This window comes from Platalea leucorodia (assembly GCF_965183815.1).
Source record: "Platalea leucorodia genome assembly, chromosome: 2".
Lineage (NCBI taxonomy): Eukaryota > Metazoa > Chordata > Aves > Pelecaniformes > Threskiornithidae > Platalea > Platalea leucorodia.
The window spans coordinates 92,957,044-92,969,549 of NC_138824.1; the positions used below are offsets into that span (position 1 = coordinate 92,957,044).

At 41.6% G+C, this 12,506-nt stretch overlaps 1 protein-coding gene across 1 annotated transcript in view; it reads right to left on the bottom strand.

Annotated features, from left to right (window-relative positions):
- RPGR (retinitis pigmentosa GTPase regulator) overlaps positions 1-11,551 on the bottom strand; it is a 41,865-nt gene extending 30,314 nt beyond the window's left edge. The window contains exons 1-3 of the mRNA XM_082334238.1: positions 11,417-11,551; positions 7,997-8,122; positions 1,355-1,447 (exon numbers count right to left, since the gene is read on the bottom strand). Coding sequence (XP_082190364.1) covers positions 1,355-1,447; positions 7,997-8,122; positions 11,417-11,492 — 295 coding nt within the window. The 5' untranslated portion in view covers positions 11,493-11,551. The remainder of the gene's footprint in view (positions 1-1,354; positions 1,448-7,996; positions 8,123-11,416) is intronic.
- Between the last annotated feature and the right edge of the window lie 955 nt (positions 11,552-12,506).

The window sequence follows — 12,506 nt, forward strand, 5'->3', positions numbered from 1 at the left end:
TTCAGAGATTATCTTAATCAGCTCTTCAGAAGTCTGTGCTCCCTAACCTTCCTCCCACTTAGGCTAATCGATTGTGTTTGATGAGCCATGCTATATTTACAACATTGCTGGCAATTTTTCATAACCAATTTCATTAGTCTCTAGTAAAGTCCCAGAAGATAATTTTCTCGGAAAACACGCAGCCACAACCATTTGGCCCCAAGCAGAAACTGAAAGGTGTCCTTGCAACCCCATTCCCAAAGCCAAGTGAGGACTGAAAGCTAGTGAGAAAAGCTCCAGGACTTTCTCCTGCTGCCTACTGCCAAGAGAAGAAAGATACCCCTCTTGTGACTTTTTTCAGTGGATGCCAGGTCTGGTTTGAATTGCTGTCATCTTTTCTTCAACTTTTATCCTCCATTGCAATTTGACAGTAAAACCAAAACTTGACACCCAATCCATTTAAGCCAGGGTAAGAATCAACCTCTCACATGGCTGACAGAAGATGTGAACCTGAGGGTAGCTGCATTCTCCCTCTGAAGTGAAACAGAGAGGAGCAGATAAAGGACAGCAGAATAAACTAAATCAGGAAGAAAAGAGTTTGAATAAGCAGGATAATTTGTTTTTAACAATAAGCTAACAGATCGATCTGCTGGCAGAAAGGATGAGGATAAACATTTAATGGTGAAAAGAAATGTGTTAATGGGATAGATCTGACTTGACATAAGTAAGGGCAGAGGGAAAAAGTATTGACTTAGTTTTGTTTGACAAGATAAAACTGGCTAGGAAAGATCAAGAAGATAACAGTGCAATGAAAACATACTTTACAACACATGAAAGGATATCGGCATTTATTTTACTGCTTCATACAAATATATTAACATTTATGCCTGCTCAGGCACTTCTTATACTTGCTAAAATTGTAGCAGTACTTGTAGAAAGTTCCTGATTGATAGATTTTTTCATTTATAAAGGTGCTAAGACAAAAGTGATACAAAGGTTACACAATGCTGTTGGAACTCTGATTTCTAACACACAAACAACACTGCAGAGACAAGCATCTGATTAATGTCTTTGCAGTCACAATGACGATGTGGTTTGTCAGAAAAGGCAAATATTACATAAAATGAGAGCCCTCAAAAAAGACAGGATTCTATGTATCTTAAGTAATCTTCAGATGCAAAAGGACCCAGAATCTGGAACTGATGGAAAATCAATCAGGGATCCTTTTAAGCTGCCTTTATGAGCTTGTGCAGTAATATGCTACACATGATGAGTAAAGAAGGCAGAATCATGTTATTTTGGAACTGCATCTTATAAAGTACCTTTTCACAAGGGTCTCCTTTCAAAAAGACAAAAAAAGAAGAATTAAACAAACCTTTAACACATGTTGGTTTGCTGACAGTGTTCTTTGATCCTAGTCCTAATTGGCCCCAGTTGTTACTGCCGAACATGTATAGTTTACCATTCCCTGAAAAAAAATGCACAGTCAGAATCCATACAAGTGTTTGAATACCTCATCCAAGACAAGATGGTCATTCACACACTATGCTATTTATTACTTCCTTTTTAATGTAAGATTTAAGATTAGGCAATTCAATACTTAAGCGTAAACAATAATTAATGTCCTGGTGATTTTGCAGTACAAAAGTAGTAATTACATTGTTTAAGTAAGAAATCCCCATCCAGAAGGGACAAAAAGCAGTACAAACATCCTCTCCTTTAATTACAGCACAGATAAAGTGCTCTTCAGAAAATAAAATGTTGTACTCTTGGACAGACCCTGCAGTTCGGAAACCACAGTATCTATAGGCCTACTTATAAAATAACAGCACATTCAGCTGAGCACTCACATCTTTTACCCCAAAACCAGGAATGAATAATGCAGCTATATAATTAATACAAACACAAATTTGTAATATTGAGCTTATTTTGTTGTTTTGAAGGGGCTATTTCTTTTACTGCTAAATACCTTCTCTTAAAATGATTTACAAATTTGCACTTCTATAGAACATAGTTTCTGATAAATTTTCAAATATGTTCACAAACTGTATTAATTTGCTACTCTGCATATAAAGAAGGAATGCATAAAACCACCATGCAGTCAGGGAGTTTCGTAAACCTAAATGCAAGCATTAGATTACAAATCTTCAACAGAGCAATGCTAGAGTTGTATTTCAGAAACTGGTATGACGTGTCATTGAACTTGCAGGTTTGACCATTACAAACAACGAACTGTTGTAATTCCGAATAACCCGTGTTTTTTTAAGAGGATGGTATATGAACAGATTAAACTTTCATCATCAGGCATGCAAATTAGACAGCCAAAACTGACTACTGACAATACCTTAAAATGAATTAATTTAATTTCATTAACTTTTTAAACTATTACCTTTTGTAAAGCTGTGAAGTTCACACCCCAACATAAAACCCTTGTTCCAACAGAAATCTTTGCAAAACAATAGAAGCTGTTTTGTCAAAAAAAAAACCCTTTTACAACTGTTAAAAGGAGTGTTACTTTTGATGAAGGTCTGCAGAGCTTTTTTGAGTTAGACTTCATCACAAGGCTGTCATGTAAATAAACTTTGTCACCCTAGCCATCAACAATTATCACATGATTGCAACACATAACAGCAATTACACAATATAATGCCAAAATATTATGGCCTATACTTCAGTAGTGTAGGTTCTGAGTGAAAGTTCTGAATGTGATTTACAGAGACTTCGAAATATGATATTGAAATGTTTAAAATACAACAAAAATACTTACTCTGTTTAAAAAAAATATCCATTTATTTTCTTATATATAACCACACAGTTCAAAAAACCCCAAACGACCAACAACTAACAATAACTCGTATCTAAAGTCCCAATCAAATTGTTAAGATTTGACAATTTTTGGAGCATGGGGCTATGCATCAATACTATGCCTTTCCAAGAAAGTTGGAAGGGAAGAAAGTCTGAGGTCAAGTCTACACTCATGGTGTTTTACTAATAGCATTTATATCACCATCCCAATTTTGATAATGCAATCACGTCAAAACACATGCAGAGCTGTCTGTCACTGAGAGCAAAATACACGTTAACAGAAAGAATTTTTATTAGCAAATGGCATCCTATATTGGTATATGCTTCCTTGTATCCTTGGTTTATACTTTTTAACTGCCTTTGTAAGACAGTAGTACTCCTGTGGGAATATGATGCCAAGCTGCAGTAATTCAATTTAAGCACATTCTCTTTTATCCATTCAAAATTCCAACAGGTCATGCTTAATGACACAATCTGCTGTTTCTTATGCCAGTCTTTAAATTCTCAGGCATTGCTTTGTAAGTCAAGGAGCTTAATAGATGAGAGGAATTTTTTTACATTCTTTTACAACTGAGTGACAGCCTTTTATAATTTCAGGCTTCCAACACTTAGCAGTGTCACAGAAAATAAGAGAACTGCGAAGCAGGTAATTCAGACAGTGAATGAAAACTAACAGGCACTACAGAGGAACCTAAGCAAACGCCTGTAGTGAAGCAACATTTCTGGGTCTGTACAGCAAATTGGGTTTCGAAACAGACATGATGCAATCTAAGCTGGCCAGGAAACATGACAGAATTCTGTATGCAAAAGGCTCTATTTTCATAATTGCAACCTGAGATTTCTCCAGTCATCACCACAGATGCACTGAAGTGAGAACTAATTCGACAGCAGATAAACAGGCAAGGATCATATTTCAAAACTTTGCAAACTCAGATTGCTCTTGTCTTTCTGCTTCCACTTTGGTGCTGCCATACAGAGATTGTGACCATCTGTCATCTGGAATGGCTGGCAGAAGACAGGTCCAGCAGAGTAAGATTACGACTCTGGGCAGCATAAGGGGAACAACAGGATATAAAGAAAGAGACTACTAGGACTGTTTTGGTGATGAAAACATACTTCCAACACCAGTCTCCACGTTCACGCTCACGCAAGACTGGAGTATTTCCCCAAAGTACATATGCATTGGCTTATCATCAGGAGATGTTTCACCAACATTAATTCAGGGTTATTAGGGAAGCCACAAGATCCTTATATCTTTAGGAACAGAGGATTTTGTGAGACACCTAACCAGTACATTTCTCATAGGAGTAGTTGCCATCACAACTGTGATTCCTGGGAACCCCATCTGTCATGTGCTCCCCTGGTTCACGAAGCAGTACTAAAGGCATTCATTCAGCAGCTGGGAAATGCCAGCTGAAATCCTCAACATGCTTCATGAGAATAGCAGGCAGCCAAGTATTCCTATTGCCTATGCTTAAAGGTATGTTCTACATATTCCCCCCTTTGCTTTCTAAATTATATTAGTGTGGGAGGGAAATAAAATGGGGAGACAATGTACAGACTTTGAGCATTTATTACAAGATTCTACTGAGAAGCTATATCTGAAGAAAACTTAACAGGTATTATTTTGGACAGAGTATCATATGCCAGGCACCACGATTTTTTTATTTATTTTTGCTATTTTGTGAATAAACTATGTTAACAGATCACTTCAAATTCATACACAATTCAAATACATCTCATGAAAATGGGAATGACATCAGTTTTGTTAGGCAAGTCACGATATTCTCAAAATAAAAGCTTTATTGAGCAATAAGAACAGGCATGCTTAGGACTTTTAGCATCACACAAACAAGAACAGCACAGTAGGTTGCCTGCATACACATATCAAAGATCAACATAAACATGTACTAATCTTTCTCATTTTCCCCTTGCAGCCGATGTAAAAGATACTGTGCCATGTTCTGATGGCCTGCTGGTAGGCAGAAAGAATAGAAGGAATCTGGTGTCCAAAGACCTGGAGAGATTCCAAGGTCTCTTCGATGTAAATTGTTGAACATTTAATGCCTTACAGAACTCGAAATTATGAGCATACTATCTTGTTGTGGTTCCATATGCACCTCTCTTCACTCCTACTTTTACACTTGATAACTTCTTTCTTTCATTCTACCCTCTTGCATTGTGGGCTTCAATTCTCTCCAGAGCTGCATTCAGAAAACGTGTCTTCCGTCATCACTGTTTTCCCCCTTGTGAACAGGATCAGCCTCTTTGATCAAATGTGGGCAAGCTGCCTAGGATATTCTAATCAAGGCAAATAAACAATAAGACAGCTGTTAACTTTAAGAGTTTTGTAGAGAAGAAAATTAATAGAAAGGTATTGGGAGGAGATTCTTAAAAACATACGTAATGTCACTTATTTCACACCAGCTCCCAAGAGGATGAATAAATTGCTTTCCAAAGCCTGCCATTATAAAAGATGCAGGGAGTGGACTGTCAGTATTCTTGGGCCAAAAAATATAGAAATGGAGCAAGGAACATTATTAAGTATATTACAAGTGATGCTGGAAGATATACTGCTCATGACTGCATTAAAGAACTAAAGACGACAACTGCTTAAAGGAATTCTTGCTTGAACATTTTAATGAAAATTGTGCTAAAGGTAGAGAGCAAATGAATAAAGAAACACAAATTTCAATTGCAAACTCCAAAACTGGAGGAGGAAATGTTTCTCCGACTAGCTCAGCAAGCCAACTCAAAGTCAACAAGTAACTATCACTGGTCCTTTCTATTCCAACATGCAGCCACAGTATGTAAATAAAATTTTGACTCTAACTCCTAACTTAGAAAGCCAAAGAAAAGAGTGTTTTATATTTACTTTACACTTTTCTTCCTAAAAGTCACATGGGAATATTGATGCTGGATTAGATTAAAGAAGTATTTGAAAATTTCTGAATATTTTGTTTGAATGCTAAATATTAGTTCCTGTACATTTTCTTCATTTGCATTCAGTCAAGATTCAGTGCTAGATGTAGCTGTCTCTCCTGCCCAAAATCAGCTTTAAGGAATGTTTTGTATCAGTTTGGGTGATTGTTTTACTTATGATTGTTGAGACATGTTAGTGTAAAACTGATATATTTCTATCAGATTTGAATCTACCTCATATTCCCACTGCCCCCTACATACATAGGTCCCACTACCTCTTCCAGGGGGTGGGAAAAAAAGGAGGGGGGAATTTTGTGACCTGTAAACAAAGACTGAAAATAAAATGAAGCATGCATTAGCACACACCTGCTTGAGATACTTTTCCTTCCTCAGTAATGTTTGTCTTTTATCTCTTCCAGATCAGGTTCAGCTGGATTTCAAGAAGCTCCTGGTTTCCCGCAAGGTCTGTACCCTTCTCAGTAAACTCATTATCGGCATGCACTTCTGGAGCTTTTATTCCAGGTGTTACTGCAGTTCAATGTCATTCACCAAGGGCTGTAATTCCACTGTATCATCCAACTCCATCTAACAGCAGAAATGTGCGGCGCACAGGAGCATGCACAGGTGTGAAGAACAAATGAGGGACAAAGATTTTTTGTTTCCCTTCTTCACTTTTTTGGTACAACTCTTCTGGTTTCTCTACCTTTGCTCATTGTTGATGAGTATTTTACCCTCACTTTTGCCTTTACTTTACAATGTCCCAAAAAAATTTTGTACTCATGCTTCTACAGTTCCTTCTCCTCAAAAGCTTTGCAAAAATAAAGATCTGATTATCTAGAAGCTTCCTCGGTGATGTATCTGCACACTACAACAGCAAAAGCCAGCTAGAGACATTTCTGAAACATTTCCTGTATATATTAAAATAACAGGGAGAAGGGGAGATAGAAGAGAAACAGCGTTGCCTGCAAACTTACGCAAGTTGACTTCTTCAAAAGCTTTATCTAAGTGGCCACTATTACAGTGACAAGGGAATTAGGGGATTGTTGCTGATTAGGGTAACAGTGCTGGCACATGCACATGCTGGGGGAACTCAAGGAGGCAATTTAAATTGACTTGTCTAAACTGAGAATTCTACCAGTGTTATTTCAAACTGGGTGTGGGCATATGAAAGGATATATAAAAAAAAAATTTCAAGAGGAAAATTTCACAGTGCCCCAGGTTACATTCTGATTAATTTTATGCAACAGGCAATTTAATAGAACTGATTCAATCCAAGAAAAAGTGTCAAGTTTTGTTCAAAACAAACTATTCATGGATAATTCATCTTCTATGAAATTAGGCTTGAAAAATTCATCATATAATTTCACTTCAAGATGTTCTGCAGTCCATGAAGTCTATACTCTTCTTTTATCATGCCTGGAATTGTTCGTTCTAAAAATCCAGCATCTTCAACTTTGCTTGGGGACATAGCAAGAAACCCTCAAGAAATTATTTAATGAGCAATGACCAATTGGGCATTGGTGAGGAGCAAATACATTCCAATAAAAAAATCCTGAAAATATGCATCTAAATTTCATAACAACAAAGTCTTATTATCTATCAGCAGTTGATTGTCAATACAATCAACACGTGCTCATATACAAAAGAGTAGTCCCGTGCACATAAAATAAATTGAACAAGTTCTTCAATGAGTATTGCTTCCACCATTTCAAAGAAATGAAAATGAACATAAATACTGCTCCCTGTATTGCATGTGAGCTTCTCTGAATGCTTTTGCAATTTATTTCTGATTTTAGTAGGATTTTCTGAAGTTTTTTGAGTTGCTCTTTCAAGGGTCATTTTCAGTTGACAGTTAACAGTAGTTAAAATCTAAATTTCAGAGATAAAATTTTATCTATTGATTAAGGCAGATTCCTAGTGAACTTGTTGACTGTGTTTAACAGATACTGTTTACTTCCATGACAGAAACCTCTATATTTAAGATTGTGTACTAAATACTGTCAGATCCACAGGAAACATTCAAGCTGAACAAACTCATGCTTACTTTAAATCCAGTGTGATACATTCAGTTATTATTGATTCACTCATGACAGTTCTTAGGGATGTCTTGTGAAAACCTTCAGTGACCTCACACTAACTTCAAAGGCATCCGATAGCCCCCACAGAAGACTACCCTCTCTTCTCCACAACTCCATTTGATATATTACCTCAGGATTCAAATAAGAATCATAACTTTCCAAGCTGTCCAAATACATAACCTGTTATCACATACTCCATTTCCAATACTGACCTGTAACAATAGCGGTATGTTCATCTCCACATGATATATGTACAGGCTTATCATTTTTGAACCAGAACTTGCTAGGAATATCTTCTGCAAATTTGCTTCTTCCAAATGTGAAAACAGCACCTGATTCTAAAACACAAAAAGACAATGCAAATTTTAGTGAAAAGAAATTTTGCGTCATACATTTTGAGATAGTAGTTTCCTATTAATTCAATCACACATTTTAGTTTCCCATTTTTTGTTTTTTTTTAAAAATGGCTGAAGCATTTTCTTCTGTTTCACAAAGACGACTTCATTTTCAGGTTCACATTTTAGATTCTTCTTAGTCTCCATTAATTTCACAATAGAATATGTATTGTTGCTGGTATATTGTGTTCTGAGGATACTGTATTGGGTTTGTGTGGCAAGGTTTTGGTAGTGGGGGGCTACAGGGGTGGCTTCTGTGAGAAGGTGCTAGAAGCTTCCCTTATGTCCAATAGAGCCAATGCCAGACAGCTCCAAGACAGACCCACCACTGGCCAAGGCTGAGCCCATCAGTGATGGTGGTAGCCCCTCTGTGATAAGAAGGGGAAAAAAATGCAGTGCAACAGCAGCCAGGAGAGAGGAGTGAGAATATGTGAGAGGAACAACTCTGCAGACACCAAAGTCAGTGAAGAAGGAGGGGGAGGAGGTGCTCCAGGCACCGGAGCAGAGATTCCCCTGCAGCCCCTGGAGAAGACTTTGGTGAGGCAGGCTGTCCCCCTGCAGCCCATGGAGGTTAACGGTGGAGCAGATATCCACCTGCAGCCGCTGAAGGACCCCATGCCAGAGCAGGTGGATGCCCAAAGGAGGCTGTGACCCTGCAGGAAGCCTGCACTGGAGCAGGCTCCTGGCAGGACCTGTGGACTTGTGAAGAGAGGAGCCCATGCTGGAGCAGGTTTGCTGGCAGGACTTGTGACCCCGCAGGGGACCCACGCTGGAGCAGTCTGTTCCTGAAGGACTGCACCTCGTGGAAGGGACCCACGCTGGAGCAGTTTGTGAAGAACTACAGCCCATGGGAAGAACTCACATTGGAGAAGTTTGTGGAGAACTGTCTCCTGCAGATGGGACCTCACACTGGAGCAGGGGAAGAGCGTGAGGAGTCCTCCCCTGAGGAGGAAGCAGCAGCAGAGACAACGTGTGATGAACTGACCGCAACCCCCATTCCCCGTCCCCCTGTGCTGCTGGGGGGGGAGGAGGTAGAGAAAATCAGGAGTGAAGTTGAGCCTGGGAAGAAGGGAGGAGTAGGGGTAAGGTGTTTTAAGATTCAGTTTTATTTCTCATTACGCTACTCTGATTTTTGATTGGCAATATATTAAATTAATTTCCTCAAGTCAAGTCTGTTTTGCCCATGATGTTAATTGCTGAGTGATCTCCCTGTGCTTATCTCAACCCATGAGCCCTTCGTCATATTTTTCTCTCCCCTGTCCAGTTGAGAAGGAGGAGTGATAGAGCAGTTTCATGGGCACCTGGCATCCAGCCAAGGTCAACTCACCACAGATACAATAATTTATTTTAATGTACACTAAGGTACTTTATCACTACCCTCTAAGAAAAACTACTAGGGGCATAAAAGAAAAAAAAAAGAATTCTGAATAACTGCCCCCAGAAAGTAAAATAAAAAGCTCATCCTGAAAGCAGGTCGAGACAAAGAGTTCTCACTTATGTTTATACTTGAATTCAAACAGGTTTTCCAAATTGGATTAGAAAGACACACACACATGCTTTAAAGAAGTGACAGGCCCCAAACTGACCACTCTTCCTCACCCATCTGAAAAGATATATGTGCTCTAAAAATGGCCCCCTAAAATCAAAACTCTTAGCCTTCAAAACATGGGTTGGCACAACTGTCTTTGATCATAAGACCATGGACTAAAAAATCTCAAACAAAAACACACCCCAAAAAACTCCAGACAACTCTTCCACCCTTGTAATCTGTCTAGTTTTCTCAATTCTTACTACTTTCCAAAGTATCAGCACTGTTGTTTTAAAACATAAAACATTAACTATTCGTTCACCTTTTGGTCAAGCATGTGGTTTGACACAGAAAATACTAATTCTACAGGAAAATAAATGACCTCACAAGTGAAATAATTTGTCAAAAGCCATGCAGACAATGTGGCAAAGGACAATTAGACCTCCTATTTCAAAATGTCAAAACTTGTGCTTTAAGCATAGAATCATTCTCTGGATGAGAAAAAGAAAAACCCAAACCTTTTCTTTGCAGACTTTCTGTTAACAAGTAAGCTGTGATAGCACAAATACACACGGTAACATTAGACTGCTTCTGTAAAATTATATATAATTTGATAGTAACATTGTTTCATTGAAAATATATACACTGAGATGTTTCATTCTCATCAATACTCCGCACCGCAGCTCCAAAACCCAAAGTTCTCTCTTAAACTGTAAATTTGATATTGATTTTGAAATGACTGTTTAACACACGTTTCCCATATTTGCAAATGACGTTATTTCATGTACCATGTTCAGCAGACGTGTATAGAATTGTATGTACCACCTTTCTAGATGCGCTTCACCATTTTATTAAAAACAAGCCTTTGTGCAGTCAAATTTAAAGAAAGGGTTGAGTTTTTCTCATTATATGTAGAAACACCTACAACCCTAAACATCCTAAAAGGCATCTGAAAACATGATTTTGTTCTAAATCTCCAGCCAACCAGCCACGCTGCATATTTGAGCATTCTTACAGTGATGTCTTTGGCACTCATGCCAAAGTGGAGCTCTCTGGTTCATTTGTTTTTCTTTCAGAAACATTAACATGAAAAAATATACATATATTCTTAATTCATGTATACAAAACCCAAACAATTTAATTCACAAACGTCCTTCGTATCTCATTAATTTCACAACTGAAACCTAAGCTGCCAGTTTGGAAATTAGATCCTACCAATTCATAAAATTAAATCCCACAGAACAGAAATGAGGTTTTTGCTGCCTGGGCACCGAGCAAATGTTTAAAAATTACCGTAGGTCAAATCACGGACCAAAACTCATCTACTAACTGAAAAAAACCTGTCTGCTTAACACTGCACCACGACGGTGACGACAGCAAGGTTGCCCCCGTCTAATCTCTGACGTCAGCGTACGTATTTCTCCCCAGACGCCGGAAGGCATCGGTCCGAGCCGGCGGCCTGCAGCCCGGCGCCGCGCCGCGGGGCACCCGCACTCGCAGGCCGGAGGGAGCCGGGGCCGGCCGAGAAGCGCAGAGCGGGGCGGCCAGGGGCCGCGGCCGGACGCCGGGGCCGGGAGGCGGCCGCTGGGCCGCCGGCGACGGCGCCCAGCGCCGCCGGGGCGGGAGGGAAGCGGGCAGGGACCGCCACGGGCGGACGAGGTCCCCCCCACCCGGAGCTGCGTCCCCTGTGAGGGACCGGCACCACTTACCGGGCACCGGCAGCTCGTCCTCCTCGGGGGGCTCGGCCATGGCAGCTGGCGGCGGGCGGCCGCCCCCGCGCCCCATGCAGCGCGGCGCCGGGCTGCCGGAAGTAAACAGAGGCCCTGCCACGGGCAACGGCCATAGAGAGCGGCGCGGCGCGGCGCCTCCCCGCCCGCCGAGCAGGCCAGCCGCCGGGAGCGGGCCCGGCCTGGGGGTGGCTGCCGCCGCGGGGGTCGGCTCCCCCTGGCGGCCGGCGGTGGGGATAGCGGCGGGGCGGGACTATGCCCGGGGGCCGGCTGTTCCCGCCCCGCCATCTTGAAGCTGCCCGGGGCTGGCGGCGGTCTGTCCGTCCCTCCCCACGTACCGGCAGCATCAGCCGGCCGCGGCACGCCAGGCGGGGGCTGCCGGGTGCTGAAAGGAGGGAAGAGTCACCTCCCTTGAGGGCCCCTCGCGAGTCTCATCTGCAGCAGAGCTTCTTTGCTTTCCTGACACCATCCCGATGTGCCTGGGTGTCGTTTCTGTGTCCCTCCCCTGCAGCCTGTCCTGCCTCCGGCTCCCGAAGCGGCCGTCTCGCACCGGGGCTCTGCCTTGAGCCCCCTGCTGAGCCGCGCCAGGCTCCTGGTCCGTCCGCTGGCTTTGCTGAGTGCTTGGAGGGGCTGCCCTGCCTCAGGCGGGTGAACAGAGCATAACTGAGAAGCTTTGTCCCCACTGGGATCCTGCTGTCCTAAAAGACAAGCCTCCTCTGGTGGTGTCCGTGGTTTGCCAGCGTGTCCCTGTAAAGTCTCCTGATCGGGTGCATGAGAAGACGTTCAATCTTCCACCCGGCCAGGGACACTGAGGTGATGGCAGCTGTGCAGACCCTGCTGGAATAGGTCCAGGGGCTTGTAGCCTTTTAACCATATTTCAAGTGCAGTCCCAAATCCCCGTAGAGGTTTCCCCCCCCCAAAAAATCTATGGTCATTTACGGATGTCCATTTTCTTCCTATTCCTGTGTGTTTCAGGTACGCCAGGTCGTCCCTTGTCTTGCTTTCAGGATGATGTACTGCAAGAGAGGCTGCGGCTGGCAGCCTGGACAACCAATTTAAGCCTTGTTTTTTG